The 18,705-nt window shown below is 37.1% G+C and overlaps 1 protein-coding gene across 3 annotated transcripts in view; it reads left to right on the forward strand.

Moving 5' to 3' along the window:
- LOC129241598 (cAMP-dependent protein kinase type I regulatory subunit) overlaps positions 1-18,705 on the forward strand; it is an 88,602-nt gene that overhangs the window by 50,532 nt on the left and 19,365 nt on the right. The window contains exon 5 of one of the 3 annotated variants that reach the window (XM_054878024.1): positions 6,074-6,088. The exons of 1 other annotated variant lie outside the window; for it this stretch is intronic. In XM_054878024.1, the coding sequence (XP_054733999.1) occupies positions 6,074-6,088 (15 nt within the window). Of the gene's footprint in view, positions 1-6,073; positions 6,089-12,649; positions 13,560-18,705 lie in introns of those variants that run through there. One more of the 3 variants, XM_054878026.1, reaches the window with a different exon arrangement.

The raw sequence follows: 18,705 nt of genomic DNA on the forward strand, positions 1-18,705 counted from the left end.
GTAAGTGTGTAACAAAGCAAGTATCAGTGAAAATGTGAATAAAAATTAACTTATCTGTTTTGCATTTGTGTGCATTTGGGAGGAATCAACTCAAATCGGTCTGCGCATTTTGTTTGTCAATATTATATTATATTTTCAAAAATGCTCGCATATACACGCGTACATATATTTATTTTTATTCTGTGCAATGCATATTTTGTCTACGTGGACAGGGTGTGAGTTTTTTCCAATAAAAATAACACTGCCATGCTAAGCTATTCATTCTGACCCATTGACCATGTGATTGGAATTTATTCGATCAACCCCTTCAAGGTTAGCGTCTCCGTCGTGAACTCAACACATTTAATGGCGTGTGTTGGACGTGAAAGTAAATAAGTGTTTACTGAACCTTAATTTATGACACTCGTTCATATCTGTTTTTATGTGTTTTCATATTTTCGTAAATATTAAATATTTTAAATATATAATATAAGAGTATAAAATTTCATTTGTCGAGAAAACAGAAGGCAAATGTTATGTGTTGTAGTATTTTAGAGAAAATAAATAAAGAAATTAAATTTATGAAAGTTATGCTACGGCCTTTTTGCAGCAAGAAAACGTATTTAATAACAAAAACTAAGGGACAATAAGTAAGCGAAAGATAGTTATTTACAGAAATTAACCCATTACACCAGCCGTAGCCGAATGGGTTGGTGCGTGACTACCATTCGGAATTCAGAGAGAACCTAGTTTCGAATCTCAGTGAAAGACCAAAATAGAGAAAAGTGTTTTTTTGTGCCATGAAAAAGCTATTAATAAAAAATATTTGCCATTCGGAATCGGCTTGGAACTGTAAGCTCGTCCATATGCGTTAAAATATGAAGATGGATACCACCAATTGGAGGAGGAGGAGCTCTGCAAAACACTCAAAAAGGGTGTAAGCTCCAAGTATAATTATATGATATGTATGTATGTATATAACTATATATACGTGTATACATATATGATATGGAGTGTGCCTGGTAGCAATAACATTCTTTGTCAACACGCAGACTTGGTAGTTATACAGTCATTTTTATCATACTGTCTCCTTCTTAAAAAAAATCAAATTAAATAAATGAAAAGAATTTTTCGCCTGCCCATTAGCAGCCGCCGTATCCGAATGGGTTGTTGCGTGACTACCATTCAGAATTCACAGAGAGAATGTAGGTTCGAATCTCGGTAAAGCACCAAAATTAAGAAAAACATTTGGCAATGACAAACCTCGAGTGAATTTCTGCCATGAAAAAGCTCCTCATAAAAAATATCTGGCGTTCGGAATCGGTTTGAAACTGTAGGTCCCTCCATTTGTGGAACAACATCAAGACGCACACCACAAATAGGAGGGGGAGCTCGGTCAAACACCCAAAACAGGGTGTACACGCCAATTATATATATATAAGGTTGTCAAAAAAGTCTTGCGGTATTTCCGCAAGCTTGTCTTTGCAAGCGCGTAGTTCTAGTTGTATTCGTCGCATCGGTTCACGCTAGAGCTTTTTGGAAAGCTCTTTTCACGTGCTAACACGTGTTTGATTAATTGTTGTTTGCTTTTAGTCGTTCGTGAGTTATAGCGTCGCAAACATGGAGCAAAATAAAGAGAAAATACGGCATATTTTACAGTACTACTACGATAAAGGCAAAAATGCATCTCATGCTGCCAATAAAATTTGTGCAGTTTATGGACCCGATACAGTTTCCATTTCCACCGCACAACGATGGTTTCAACGTTTTCGTTCTGGTGCAGAGGTGATCGAAGATGCGCCACGGTCCGCAAGGCCTGTCGTCAAAAATTGCGATAAAATCGCTGAATTGATCGAAAGAGACCGGCATAGTAGCAGCCGTAGCATCGACCAAGAGCTGGGCATGAGTCATCAAACCGTTATAAACCATTTGAAGAAGCTTGGATTGAAAAAGAAGCTCGATGTATGGGTGCCACACGACTTGACGCAAAAAAACATTTTTGCCCGTATGGATGCATGCGAATCGCTTCTGAATCGCTACAAAATCGACCCGTTTTTGAAGCGGATGGTGACTGGCGATGAAAAGTGGGTCACTTACGACAACGTGAAGCGCAAACGGTCGTGGTCGAAAAGCGGTGAAGCTGCCCAGAGGGTGGCCAAGCCTGGATTGACGGCCAGGAAGGTTCTTCTGTGTGTTTGGTGGGATTGGCAGGGAATCGTCCACTATGAGCTGCTCCCCTATGGCCAAACGCTCAATTCGAACCTGTACTGCCAACAACTGGACCGCTTGAATGCAGCACTCATGCAGAAGAGGCCATCTTTGATCAACAGAGGCCGAATTGTCTTCCATCAGGACAACCGGGAGCTCGGATGGGAGGTTCTTTTGCATCCACTGTATAGTCCGGGTCTCGCACCAAGTGATTACCACCTATTTCTGTCCATGGCGAACGAGCTTGGTAGTCGGAAGTTGTCCACAAGAGAGTCCTGTGAAAATTGGCTCTCCGAGTTTTTTGACAATAGGGAAGTGAGCTTCTATAAGAGGGGCATTATGAAGTTGGCATCTCGTTGGGAACTCGTCATCGAACAAAACGGCGCATATTTGACTTAAATCGCATTATTATAACCAATTTTATGAACAATTGAAAATTCAATAAAAATACCGCAAGACTTTTTTGACAACCTTATATATACATTAGCTAATACCAAATATATAATGTGAGAGTGACTTTGGCTATTGCGTCATAGGTGATTTAGCAAAGATGGAGGCGAATGAAGTGAAAACAAAATGTATAAAGTTAAGCTAGTTGAATACAATAAAATATAATCTGTCGTTGTTCAGACGGGGCAACTAAGCAACATAAGCAGTGGCTGCGTTACATAACCAACACAATCTCAGTTTTTGTCAACCTCTGTTCTACTCAAACCGCTGTCATATCCCGTGTTACGTCAGAAAATTAGCTGATTCCTTCAAAATCGCAGAGAATCGGTTAACTGTGTGATGCAACACCTACGCCTACACCTTCTGCATTCTCGCCACAAAACACAACTAAAACTACTGGACCGGACAGTATTTAGACAGGCATTAAACGACATCTATCGGGCGACTTTTATCACCTTCCTAAACTCCCGACCAGCGAATGCCGTTATCGGAGTTCAACTAGACGAAGAGCTTCAGTTGCCTCACGAGATCCGAGTAACCTTGACTCAATTACGTTCAGGATACTGTAGCAGGTTAAACTCCTACTTATCCAGAATCGACCTCGACATGCTCAATATATATCCAGCATATGAAGGCATACCGCACGATACTAACCACCTATTCACAAGCCTTCTCAAACCTATTCATCTAACACCCCTCTCCCTGTGGGCTGGTCGAACTTCGTCGAAACAGCACTGAGCCTACCGTTAGTTGTATTAGATGATAACGATCGGTGACTACACCGCACGAAGGGTTTACTACAACAACAAAAACACGATATTTTTCATACATATTAAGATTGATAAACCTGTTACATTTCATCATCTAGAGCTATAATGGGTTAAAATCAAAACTGAAAATGAGGCAACTTTAAATGGGCCTACAACAAACTAGTTGATACCCTTCATATTATTGCCCTATGATTCATATAAATGCTCGATGTTAAATTTTATATTGAATACACTTTTTGTGCCATTTAATACGCAATAACTCAAGTTCAATTTGTCCGACTATCATGGAATTTTGACAAAATGTCACTGAAAGGCTTACCTTATCAAAAAATGTAATTAAAAATAGATTACCTCATTACTTGTTTATCAATGCAGTAAGCTGTTTATTATTTTGTTTATCAATTGTGAACCGTCTGAATACTTATTCTGTGACTATTTTGCTTCAGGATAGCCTTAGAAAATTTGGCTAAAAAATTATTAAGTAGCATTTGCTTATGGAAATAACTTTGGGCTACAATTCAAAACTAAGATAACGTTGACAATGTCAAAACCACACATTTGCGTTAAACTTTCTGCAAGAAAAAAGGTAAATTAATGATTTTTTTTTTACCGCAGAACTATTGAAAGCATTTCCTATTGAAGGTATTTGCTTAGAATGCTATTTTCAAGTGAAATTCTTAAAACGTCCAAGGTAAAAATGTATAAATATACGCACTTATAAATACGAGGATGGTTTGAAAAGTCCGTGCAAAAACCAAAACTACTTAAATGTTTGGGACACACCTTTTTTTATTTTTCGACATAGTACACTTCGTTCAACGCTGTTTTAGTTTGTTGACCCCTTCCGAATAATGGGAGATTTGCTCAAGCCTGAAAAATTGCAATTCGTTTCTGCAATCACATCCCCGTTTGAATAAAATCATTTTCCCGCCAGCCATTTCTTCTAATTGGGGAGCAAATAGGGAGTCAAGTCTGAAGAATAGAGGAGATGTGAAACGAGTTTGAAAACCTATTTGATTTAATATTGTGACCACAACTGCTGAGGCGTGATGGGAAAAGAAAATCACTCCACTTTCTCGAATCAAACTAATGCCAAACACAAAGAAATAGACCGGTCTCGCTGAATCTTGTTGTGTGCTCTATGAAGAGATGCTACTAACTAAACATAACCTCGATGCGCGCCAGTAGCGCCATCTCTCTGACTTAGCACGGACTTTTCGTACTACCCTCGTATATGTTTTCTACGCTCGTTTACACAAGTATATAATTCGATAAGTCGATTGGGATTTTTTCTTCCTTAGTAGATGGAATGGTTGCTTCCTGCAATAACGATGTAAGATGCTGCAATAATTGAGACGTGCTAAAGTGGTTTTCTAAACAGAAATATCAGGTGGACCATAAGCCACATTTTTTTTTTCAAATATAAACATAAATGCTTGTTTTTGCATTAACTACATTTCTGCGAATACCTTAAAGGAAGAAATAATATAATTTGTTCATAAATACTTGTATGACAGTATAATTGGTTGAAATTATTTTGGTTTTTTTTAATATACAGCTTAAGATGGTCGAAGAGTACCGGAAATAATTTAAATGAGCATTACTCATTTCCTATTAAGGCAAAAGAAATAATATTTCATCATAAGATGCTTTCGTAATTTCATACCTTTATAAAGTAATATTATTAGTAAAACAAACTGTCAGAAAGGTGATGCCCATTTGTTAAAATGCAAGATTTAAGCCGACAGTCAGTTCTGCGTTACCGGACGACCCAGATTTACTACACATCCGGCCAAGGACTGTCACTCCAGCAACGCTCCCCGTACCTGTATGGGGAATGTTTTTGCTGCTATCAAGATCTCACGATTAATATCTATCAGTTTCTGTTTGAGTAGAGTCTTAAGTTTAAGTTGCATGAGAACTATCGATATCGATAATTATGGTTTGACAGGTAAGAATGGCAAACTGTGTTGACTTTTCTGTTCAGTAAAATTTAACGTTTAACATCGAACAATACTTCAAAATTGTGGAAATTCACTTTGAAAAAGAAAAAAAATCTGTTCGCGAAATTCATTGATCATTGGCGGCATTTTTTTAAATGAAGAAGGAGCTGCCGTTATAGTGGTTCAAAAAATTAATCAGCTAAACAACGACGGCATTTGGTTTTAACAACACGACGCAACTAGGGAGTGTCGAAGCAGATAGCGATAGTAAGCATAACCTCTTAAGTGATTTTGGTCATGTTTAACAAAGAGCGCGAATTGTATTTGTCGTGTTTACCGGCGCCATTCTGAAACACCAAGTGAGGCCAAATCCTTCTCTACCTGATCTTTCCAAAGCAGAGAAGTCCTTCCGCTTTCTCTCCTACGCCATATAATAGCACAGGCATTGTGAGAGTCTTATAAAATGTTAGTTTTTTTCGCCGTGTCTACTGAGTCCAAAGTAGCAACTATTGGATCCATTGAATTTCAAGACTGACTTCATTATCGGTGGTAATGCTGGTTACTAAATAAACGAAGCCTCCTACAACCTCGAAATCATAACTGTCAACAGTTGCTTTATTATCCAGTTTGGAAAAGGCAGAGCTAATAGTGCGCTTATTAATGCCGCTGATGTCAATATTAAAATGTTTACATTAACATAATTAAGCAGATAATAGAAAAGAGAATAGAGAGAAAAAAGTTGCTTGTAACTAAAAATATATGTAAACAAAAATCTACGAACTACGTCCGCACAACTACTTCTTCTGTCGAATATACGGAGAGCCGAGTAGCAGCATGCAGAGTACGCAACCTTCTGTATTTTCTCAATTATGTTCGTGGTTTGCGCAGTTTGTACAATTGCGCAGCCTGTACTATACATGCACACATGTACACATATGTATGTATGTGCTTGCGAATTAAAAGCTTTTCTTTCGTAGTTTTTACTGCTTTAAGGTGAGATATTTTATTGCCTGTTTATAGTCACACGGAGATGTACATTTGTATGTGCGTATACATACATTTGCAATACTTAGTGTAGTATTTATGTGTACAATTGCTATTCTCTGCCGTTTAGCTTTTATAGAGCTTCTCTTTTGACTTTTACTTTCCTAAGCGAATGAACGCCACCGAGGCAGTAGAATACTTGTAAACCACCATATGTAACTACATATTTTATGCCTCTCGCTTTTCTTGCATATCCCAGCAGGAAACCTTTTATTGCATGACAACGCCATTAACTCGAGAATCGATTCCGAAATAATGCAATCGCATTACACTATACACTAATTGCTTTACAAATGTACTAAATTCCAATTTATCAAATACTACCTGTACCCGGCGCGCGTTGCTACGCCAACAACTAAAATAAATTTAAGAAAAATCAGTACACAAATATTCAATTCATTCTAAACCATTTTATTGATTTTGTTTATTTCGAAAAAATTGGTTGAACGGGGCAAAAGTTGTTACTCTGCAGCGCCACCTGGAGGCGAGTGGGAGCAATGACCATATTCTACAAACCTTCTCCGTGGAAACATTCATATATATACCAATTTTTATAATAATCGATCCAGTAGTTTTTAAGTTCATCGATGACATACAGACAAACATTCATTTTTATATATAAAAGAAGATTACATTCATTTTTTCTCGAATTATTTTCATTGCTTGACGGGCAATTGATTTTGAACTCTTACTTTACAGTCCGTGTCAGGAAAAAGGAACCGCGTTTATTCATGAAGCATAAAAGATATATATTTAAAATTTTTTTTAGATGAAAGTATGTACAAAACTACGAGCCGCAATTACTCAATAAACCGTGTAGTCTTCATCGTTGTCGAGTGTAGCTTGGCATCTTCTCGGCATGCTTTGAATCAGCTTTTCTGCGTAGCTCGTTGACAAACAGGACTAGATTTTGCGAACTTGATGCACGAGTTGCTTTAAATCATGGACTGGCCTTCCGGCAAGATGCGTTTTCATAGTTCCTCTCACATTTTCAATGGGATTGGTGTCTTGGGACTGGTTTTGTTTGGTTGCGTTTACGGAAAATTTTCGAACGACACTACTGGTTTGTTCATTTTAGCTGTATTGGGTACTAACTTTGTTATATTGGTACTTTTTCTACTAGATAAACAGGGGCCATGAACAGAAGAAAATGAAGATTTTAAAAATACTTGTTTAAGAAAAAAAAAAACAGTCTGACTGAAACGTCTGTGGATTGAATGAGCTTCAGCTATTTCACCGAAAATAGTTTGGGAAAAAACAAATACATTATTTTCTCGGTAGATTAGATGGCTGAAGTGATCGATATCTCGTAAAGTATCGATAAACAATTTAAATTGTATTCTTTTGTCAATGTGATATTTCACACTAAAAGAATTCGTTTGCTATTTTTTGTTTGTTCCATTCAGTTGTGAGTTACAGGGTGTTAACAATGGAAATCAACACAGAGAAATTCGGTACACTTTACTGTTTTTATTTAATAAAAGCGAAAATGCAAGCCTGGCTGCTGAATTTGTGAATGTTGTTTAAGGTGTCGATACTGTGACAGCTAATTGCGTGCAATTTCGGTTTCGTCGATTCCGTTCAGGCATTTGTGATGTTAATGAAAATATCGATAAAATCACAGGAATAATCGAAGTTGGCCGGTATGTTAGTAGCCGTAGCATCGCCCAGGAGCTAAAGATAAATCATAACACGGCTTTAAACCATTTGCGCAAAAATTCTACGGAAATATAATGGATTTCTTTTCCCCTAACCGAATACTGTATTTAAACTTTTTAATGATTTGTTTTTTTGTTTTCTTATTTCTTTTATGCAGTGCATTAAGACCATTCTATCATTCTTGCATTTTATGCCAGAACACTTTTTTTTTAATTTTTCGATCTCAAATCTTTTCTTTCTTTAATTCTTTCAATTCTTTGTTAAAATTACGGTATAACTTACGTATTTATTTAAAAACTTAGTTTTCAGATATTTAATTATACAAAAAACACGAAAAAGAATTTTATTATAAGTCTTTTCAAGAAAAATATAAAACTGGCGTCTTAACTATACTACATTTATGTGTAAGTGGTAGTAAAATTAAATTTTTATTTTGAATGGCATAAACAGTGCTTTTTTGTAATATGAAATACAAATTAATTCCTTCCTGTTACATTTTTCTACCTTATTTTTATAGTTACAATAAACTAACTGTCAAACAAAAATTGTGCCATCTATTCCTCTATTGATGCTAGGTTATTAATGATAGGAAGATAAAGAAATATTATTCAGTCCAGATTCTAGATAAGGACAATTCCGTTTTTCCTTATGTATCAGACGAATGCAGAGAAAGTATGAGTTATTTTTCAAAGACTACGTTGATGAAAAGTAATGCAGCGAAAACTTTCATTCCTCACCGCTAATGTCAGGCGAAGTTAAATGTATTTGAATAGAAAACGAATCGAGAGCGTAAGCAAATGCCATTACTTGTCATGGATGAGGCATCTATGCAAAATGTATGTATATATTCCATTCACTGCTGGGGGTTCGCGTCATCTTAATATGGAAAGGAATGAATGTTGATGTGTCTATTAGTGCTATTGTTTTATATGTATTTGGTTACTATACTCGTAATGTATATATGTATAGATATGTATGTATGTGCATATGCTTGCCTTGATGTGTAGGTACAAATGTTTTAAAATGTTACTTACATATGCATGTCTAACATACATATGTACGTGTGGATGCAAGTATTTAAGTATGTAGTCGATAATTATGTACGTCATATATGGTTGTGTCGAACGCTTTGAGTACGGATTGTACATATAGCGTATATTTATTAGTACATATCTATGATCGTGTGTTCATACGTATAGTTTATGTTTGTCTCTATATCTTCCCGGCCTACTGTTTTTCCAAATCTCGCTGATTTTTTTGTTTGGTTATGTTGGTGTTTGCCAGTGTGAACACAGCTGAGCTTAGACCTCAACGTCGTTACACAGCCTCTAGTTGTAATCATCGCATTGAACGAAACGGCACGGCACCTATTGATAGGAAAAGTAAAAAAGTAAAGTTTTCGCGCGCCTTTAGCGGCTACAAGAATCGATTGGCAGTTATGTGATCGGGGAGAGAAACGGTGTTGGTGAAAATCAATGACGGTGTAAAATGGCGTGTGTGACGTGACGGATGTGCGTGCGACCCAATGCCGGACTATTAATCTTTCATCAAAACAGTTAAACATGAACTTGTGAACTCACCTACCGAAACGTTTGAATTTTTTTAGCTTTGCTTGTTTTTGTTCAATTAAACGAAATTGCATTTGATTATATAGTTTATAGGAACAAAGTTTGTGTACAATGAATGCCTAATGACGCACGAGAAAACAATATAATTTTATTCAAACAAATTTAAAAAGACAATTTAACGACTTGAGAACTGAACAAATATTTTCACCGCTAAAATTAAATTTTATATAAAAATATTGTTATAGTTATAATATATGTATGGCATATAAGTGTTTGGCCGAGCACGGCCGAGCACCGCCTTTAATTTGTGGTGTGCGTATTAATGTATGTTCCACCAAGAGAGGAACCTACAGTTTTATGCCGCCTCCGAACGGCAAAGCTTTTCTCATGGAGGAAATACTCGCGGAGATTTACAATTGCTTGCCGATGGGCGAACGCTTAATAAAAAAATATTATCTTCTATAATTTGGTATTCCTTGTCCTACCGGCCCTACCGAATTGTGGCGGTATGTGTTTATTTTAATAACTACATGGCCAGATTTATGGAGGGAAAAAAAAAAATTTCTTCATATTTCATATGCAATTTTTGACTTTCCGACTAAGGACCCCCAGCGGTGCAGGGGTTAGAATACGCACGAGGGAATGTATGCCTGTCGTAAAAGGTGAGTAAAATCTAGGTCCACCAGTGCCTGAGTAGTATGGGTGCGCAACTGGCAGTGTCTTCGGGTACGTTGTTCATCACCCGGTACCACGGGGAACAGGAGCCCTCAGAGTTCGCTCTGACCTGTTCTTTGGGAGCGGCCCTTCGGGGAGGTTTTCGTGGTGCTTGTGGTTAAGACCTAAAGCGCGGGTAGGTTTTAGGCCGATGCCGGGACCCATAGAACGGCAGAGGTATGGGTAGGCCTCGAGCCCTACCAAGGCGGTTAGTGTGTCCATGCCACACTGCCAATTGGTACCAAAATGTGTTTGGGTCCTGAACATTGATTATTGATTTTGATCCGTATGCCATTGGGTACCGTGGGTTAGAGCTGTCGCCAGCAGGTACTCACGTAAAAAACATTGGATGTTGTTTCCGTCTAACGAGTGCATATGGACACGCGTATGTATTTGTACAGATAAAAAACATCCCCCAGCACTTGTTTCTTATTTCTCTTAAAAACTCCTTCGTCTCTTTGACCTTATAATGGCGCTTGTGTTATACATATAATATAATTATACTTGGCGCTTACACCCTTTATTGAGTGTTTTTCAGAGCTCCTCCTTCTCCAATTGGTGGTATGCATCTTGATATTTTTCCACATATGGACTGGCCTACAGCTTCAAGCCGACTCCGAATGAGAGATATTTTTTATGAGGAGATTTTTCATGGGAAAAATCCACTCAGAGGTTTGACATTGCCTGCCGAAGGGCGACCGCTATTAGAAAAAAACTTTTTCTTTATTTTCGTGTTTCACCGAGACTCGAACCCACGTTCTCTCTGAATTCCGAATGGTAGTTACGCACCAACTCTTTCGGCTACGGCGGTCGCTTGTCATATTATATAGAATATTATAAATATTCTCAATTAATTAATAGATTATTTTTTCATAATAACTAACCAAAACACTACTTGCAATTCTGCTTTCATACACCTCATAGTAACTCCTATCGACTACAGCTCTAGATAATTTTTCAATTCTCTTACGAAACTGTCCGGCGTGGGGATTGGACCAGTCCTAGGCTTCATAAGAGCCACAAAGAGAAATAAATCACGAAGAGAAATAAATGTCCAGTAAGTCTGACCAGTCTGAGTGAATTGGTCGTACAGACCGACTATCACCATAACCTGACCTAACCTAACTCCTTTATGGAGAAGTTTTCTCGTTTATGGTCGGCTAACCGCGATTATCAGAAAGCAAAACAAATGGGTATAAATAAGTTACGCTTCTGATATTTTAGCAGGTTAAACTCCTACCTCCTACTATCTGAAAACGACCCGAACATACCCAATGTATATATGTCCGGCATTTGAAGGTATCCCGCACGATACTAACCACCGATTCACATGCCCCCTTAAACCCATTCATCTAGCGCACCTTTCCCTTTGGACCCAACCCATCGAAACAGCATGTTTCCCGAGCCTATCGTTAGATGAGATAGACGATGGCGATCGATGACTGGCAGGGTTTGATGAACTGCTAAGACAACAACAAGAAGCTATAAACAAGACCACTTAAGCTATTTTGGCTCACTTCAACAAGGGGCACCATTCGTTCCTTCTACGCGCTAATGGAAGACATCAGTTTAAATGGAAGCCCCTGCACTGAGAAACTGAACCTAACTGTCAACACTGGCGTGAGTTTTGAGACACAAGTGCGCTTACTGCTTGTTTGCTGACAGGAGGTACTCAACATCGCTTTTGCTTCATTTGCTATTAAATAACAGAGTAGAGCCGACCTTTACCGGGCAGTGTAGAGGCGAGAGGAAATCAGCTCTTTATATCTTACTTAGTTTTTTGTCTAACAGTTTGTTTGTTCCGTTCGTGCTAATCTCGTTAAATTAGTTTGCCGATTTCGTGCTGTTAATAATACAAGTAGTAAGGCCATTAAAAAATTACGAATGTGTCAGCATGCAAATTTTTTGAATAAAAGAAAAATTTGTCTTTCTATCGTTTCGACTTGATAGAAGGCATTTAGCGCTATTTAGCGACACACATACATGCATATGTAATTACCTGTTATATTGCTACAAATATGACTATCTATTTTGGCGTATGTACATACATATTTACATATATACATAAATACAATATATAGCTAAACAGAAAATTGCGAGAGCGACATTAAGTTGACAAGATTTTCATTTTTCCCCCTTTTTTAAATTAAACTGTATGACTTGTTATTGTTTTGTTATTTCGCGCTCTGCTTAGCTGCGCGGCCTCTTTGGTTTGCTGCTCTACGTAGTAGAAAATTTGTGCTTCAGAAATATTTTGCTGTAAATTTGAAGAGTTTATTTTTGACTGACTGGTAGCGACTGCGCTGAGTTTTTTAACGTGTGCCGGGTGAAAATATTGGCTATTTTCCGCTAAAAATATTGGAAGCATTTTGTCGTTTATCCTCAATGCGGCCGAGCGTATTTGTCGAGTGCTTCTCCGTCGTTGTTTTATGAGCATATAACATACATACATACGTATCTATGCACGCAAATACATACATACATATTTATACTTGTACATATTAGTGCGAATTTTCATCTAACAAATAGTAGATTTTATTTTTAATAAAGTTTTGACATTGGATTTGTCATTGGCGACGAAACGGGTTGTTTAAAATAAAATTGTGGGTGCTAATAAAGTTACTTGTTAAAAAATTGCAATTAAAAACTAAAGTTTGTATTCTTAAGTACATTTTTAAAAGTGGAAATACAAATAGTGAACCAATTAGTGGTGAAGCGATACTGAAAATTAAAAAAATTACGTGTGCTTCCACTGAAAAAAGTAACAAGTGTGCCTGTTGTTGCTTTGCAATATAATGGCATGATTCTGGTGAAGCATAAATTGCAACAACAGCAAAAATAAAGTGAAAACAAATTAATTACTTCATCCGCTACAACGGTTCAGCAACAACAGCAACATATGTACTGCATACCTTGCAGTAGAGTGGCTTACTGATAATCACACACACGCGCACCCTGCACAACGCACACAAACACACTTGCACGCAGCTGAGTAGCAGTGCTGCATCTCCGCGTTTTTGCACTTCAACATCAACTACGCACTCAATTCAATAGAACTTCGGAACTACATACGGGATAGGATTTGGAATATCTGCTCCCCTTCGACCAGCATAGTACCGTGCACGCAAGCACATATTCGTACCTATTAATATACCCGCCGACAAGCAGCAATACTGCAAACATCCAACCCAAGGCGGTCCCGATTACGCAGTGAAATGTCAGAGGTTTGCAGAATTACATTCACTATTTCCCTTATAGAAGTATTCTGCTGGTATTTTATCATTTTTTATGCAGTAATTTAATTTCTCGCTGGTATTCATTTAATGTACCTATGGATCTCTTTTTTATTACTGTGAAATTTACTTGCACATCCGTAGGCGGCACAACCTACACGCATCCTTATTAAGCTGAAACGTGCTTGTTAACACTTTATACTCGTATTGTTGCGAAAACTTCTTAAGCTCGCTTGCCTAGTTAATATTAGAATAGTTCCAAGTAGCGCAGATCAACTATTATTTTGTTATAGTTACAGGTTTTTTGAATTCCCGATATCGTTGAGGTGCATTGTTCAACATCGCAGAATATTTGTGTTACAGCAGTGTAGGTGCTCCTCTGAAATGAGTACGTGTTAGTTCCAAAGGAAGTTTGTTTGAATAATTGCAATCTACTGCAAAAAAAAATGGTTTTTAGAAATGTTGAACATCGAACCTGTTTATGTGTAGGTATTGATTTCAACAATTATTTTTTTTACATTTTGACTTTGAGCAAATTCGAATAGAAATTTTGAAATAGAAAAATCTGTAAAAAACCAACAATTTTTTAATTGAAATGAAGGCTAGCCGACGGTTCGCGGTTGAATTTGTTTTCCCAATTATAATGTAATATTGTATATGTTACATGTATGTTGTTGTTGTTGTTGCAGCATAAGCATTCCCCATACCTGTAAGGGGAGTGCTGCTGGAGAGACAGTCCTTGGGCGTATATATGTATATATTATACTAAATCCCGGCAGTTCCGGTATTGTAGAATCGACTGTCGGGGGAACGGTTACATGCATGTTATATTATCGGGTGTTTTTTAGGAGCTTAAGAACTTAAAATGTTGTTACAAAACAGAAATAGTGTTGGAGTGAATTTCTTTTATTATAATCTGGTAGATAATTTCATGGCATTTTTCGAATAAGATCTCCGGCATATGCCCGCTGTGGCTACGAGTTACATGTGCGATTCTATTCGATCAGTCCAATTTTTGACTTATTTTTCCAATAAATCTCACCGTATGATATCAATGGTAGCTTGAATATTGCAATAATTGGATTACTAGGCCGCTGTATGGCAAGTTGCGTCGTCTTATTGCAACCAAATGACATTGATGTTTTGCTGATAAATTTTTGGAAACAAAAATTCAGCCAATATGGCTCCATATGCACCGTAACGGCAGTTCCTTCCTCATTTCGAAAGATGCCGCCAGTGCTCTATGAATTTTGCGAACTGATTTATTTATTTTTTTTTACCTTTTCTTATTTATTTTTTATTTTTTTTTTTATATACTCTTTATTTAATTTTATTTTATTTAAATTTCCAGAATTTAGAAGCGTTGTTCTGGCGTTTAACGATTATTGTTGACTAGCCATACTGAACAGAAATGTCAACACAGTCTTCCACGTCTAAACTCTTATTAGCAGCATAAAGATGAATATTTTCCACTTGATATCTTTCGAGAATCATTTCTCACGAAAAAAAATCTTATATTTTTGGTGCCAGTTGTGCGTTACAGCGTTCAAAAATAATGGCTGAAAAAGGGTAAAACAAATTCGATTTTTCACTACACCGAATGTAAGTAGTACCTAGTCTAATAGCGGAGAGACAGGCTTTGGCAGGTCAATTGTGGAAGATGTCGATAGAATTATAAATAGTTAAGTCAGGCCAGTATATGTATGTCAGCACTTTTTCCGGGGAAAAATTGATCTAAATCTGATAATCCTAACTATGTTAATTTCATTGTGGAAACAAAACAAAAAAAAAAATGAGAAATTTTTATTTCACCTAATATATATGTATTACTAGAAATACATTTTGAGACATTTTTCTTTAAGTGAATATTTCTTAAAACCCGAAAAATCGAAGATAATGCATGTTTTTTAGTGACATACAATTTTATTTTGAAATAAAACACACACAAAACTCAGCATACTTTATTAAAAAGTGCATCGATCAGTGTTTTCGCATGTCCCACAAAAGTTAGTCTTAAGTCTTGAAATTCTATGATCTAAGAGGCGAATTGGCTAACCCATGTCTGGAGCTGATTCTGTTTCACGCGCTCGAGGACAATTTGTATGGTTTTTGCTGAAACTATTTAGAATTTGAACTGTTGGCATTGATGTGGGAAAGGAAAAAGTTTTGAATCAACACATGGCTTGAAAAGTTCCCAGCCTAATAAAGAAAATATCATATTATTTTTATTCGTTCAAAATTAGCTTTATTCATCAACGTAATTTCCATCAAGAACAACGCAATCATTCCAACGCCGCTCTAACATTTCAATGCCACTTTTGAAGAACGATTTATTTTTTGCCTCAAAATAAGTCTCAGTTTCAGCGACAACCTCTTCATTCGAGCAAAATTTCTTACCGATGAGCATTTTTTTTCAGGTCTGCGAACAGCCAGTAGTCGTTGGGAGCCAAATCTGGCGAATACGATGGATTTGGAAGCAATTCGAAATTAAATTCGTATATGTTATTGGGTAGATAAAGAGATTGTTTACTACGATGTTTGCACTCCGACCTTATGGTTTTTGTGCACACTGTTCATCACAATACCTCATCCGAACTCCGTTCCCTTATTAAACTCAGGATAGAGCTTGGTTAAATTGAACGTATGTGCCTTTCTTCTGCCTGTAGTTGGCCGAGATGTCTCAAGCATCTCCGCGCTATAGCGGAAAAATAACTCTACATTTAAAAGGAGAAGGTGTATTTCTGTCTCCTGGAATTGGTAGCAGAAATAACAAGAATCAGTGGACCATATAATTATTGGGTAGCACTCATCACTGACGCTATTGTTAGCGTCATTTTAAATTTAAGAAACCACATCAAATAATAATTTTCGAAAAGTAAGGAAGTCTCGAGTTTCATCCGTTATTCACATGCCCATTAAGGCAGAAATTTCATTGATATTATTGGTTTGCAATTCTTTTTTTTATAGAAAGCGGATTTTATATATATTTTTACCGAGCGTCCGTCCTGCACGTGTAAAAAACACCCTTTGATTTTCAAGAAGGAAGTGTGAAATTGACTCAGCACATCAATAAACCGCTCATCAAGCATTCGAATATTTATTGTCATTTCTGCTGTCATGTGAAAAATAAGCAAATAATAAATCTTTTAATGCCGACAGTTATCATTTCAATTTGAAGTTTGATTTGATTAATTTGAAATTTGATTTGAAGATTCTCTTAAACGTTCACATTTGTATGCTAATTACTTAATCGACTTAGCACTAACTCTTGAGCAAACAATAATAGCAAATATTTTATTCAAACACACAATATTTACATAAAAGCTTTTATGCAATGTTTTTGTTTGCGTAAATACATACATATATGTTTTTGTTGTATCTGAAGAGCTCAACACCAGTGCTCTAGATGTGAATAACCTTGGTAAAAAAAACCTATACATTTTGTACTGTCTTCGTATGGCTGGGAGAAATCCACTCATTACTTGCGGAGCAACGAACGCTGTTGGTGTTTAATGGGTGGTTCTTTAATTTTTATGCTAAATTTGCGTTCACAAACTTTTTTTCGTCAGCCTATAAATGATTTCTCCGGATCAGGTAGAACTTGCTCCAATGCTGTCCTAAATGTCGTTTTGCACTTACTTACACATCGATTTACACGGTATTTCCATCGCTGCTCAAAGTGCAATCAAGTTAAAAGAGGTTGGCCTCCGAGGCAGGACTGAAACGAGGGGAAAATGTGTACCGATGCTGGTATCTCTGACGGTTCTGAGATGGAATCGGTAGTCGAAGTAGGGGTATTCTCTGAAGTATTTAATTTGTCTATTTTCTTAAAACTGCCGTGTTTTTCAGAAGCCTACGCGATCCTGCAGGCATGCTTACAGAATGCGGGGGCCAGGGAGGTATTAGCATTTTTTCCGATGACCAAGCTGCGAGCAAGTCTCTGACTGTTGTTAAAGGGAAATTGCACATCTTATTTCTCATAAAAGCGCAGAATGATGGAGGTCCATTGCTTCATATGCTATTTCGAAAACCCTTCAGCCCCAGTACAATAGACGCAGGGACAGAAAGTTCTGGGGACTCCTCCCCATTGAATTTCCAAACTCGTGGTTGTGTTTACCGGTTGATCCATTGGTTGATTGGCACACACGCAGAAAAACTAGGTTTACCATTTAATTCTCATTGCAGCTGTGGAGGCCTTTCAGAGAAGGTGACTTTTGAGTACTTCTTCTGTAAATGTACGGATATGGCAGCTAGATTATTAAGGTAACTGAGTGTTCCTGTCTTCGACAGCCTGAGGCAGTGCTCAAACCTAAATCCTATCAACCTTCTTCATTATATTACATTGGGGAGTGCTAGACTGGTACTTCAACAATTTCATCTACCTCCCTACCTTAATGATTTTTAGATCTAATTAAAATGATCATTTACCTTGGTTTTCGACATCTTAAGTCTTTCTAAAGCTTTTTTTGAGCTCTTCTAAAATGATTGCAATGTTTTGGGTCCAATGGTGATTTTGATGTGGAATGGAGAATACCGCTGAAGTGACAGTCCTCAGCCCTCAGATATAAAACAGTTCGTTCTGTAACTTGAACTTGATTGCCATTTCGACTTACTGCCTATTTGAAAGTTGTCCCATTCCACTAAGCATTTAAGTTTAAGTTAAATTTACAGTGGATTTAAGAACAAATATATGCCTTAAAATTAGCAAATTGATGTTCAACAGCACAAGGTGGCGTACAATTAATCATCGAATTTTGTTTTTGAATAAACAAAGCAAACAAGAACCACTTTTTCTTAACTGATCAAGCCGGGTGTTATACACTCGGTAGCGGCGATTGAAAACTACTGAACTGTAATCGAGAATAGGGCTGACCTGTAAATAGATTTTAGTAACATAGAGATTATTAAATTCTTTCTACCAGCGTTTTATAAAAGAAGGCGAAGATTCTGCTCAGTTCGTTCCCAAGACAGTTGGTTTTGTGTAACCGGAACGACCCGGATTTAGATTTATATCCGACCAAGGACTGCCAGCCACCTCAGTAACATTCCCCGTACATTATTGGGAATATTTTTGCTGCTACAACAACAAATCTCCTCTATTAACACAATATTACTGTTAGATGAAAAACACTTGTTA

Source organism: Anastrepha obliqua, chromosome 3, assembly GCF_027943255.1.
Source record: "Anastrepha obliqua isolate idAnaObli1 chromosome 3, idAnaObli1_1.0, whole genome shotgun sequence".
Classification (NCBI taxonomy): domain Eukaryota; kingdom Metazoa; phylum Arthropoda; class Insecta; order Diptera; family Tephritidae; genus Anastrepha; species Anastrepha obliqua.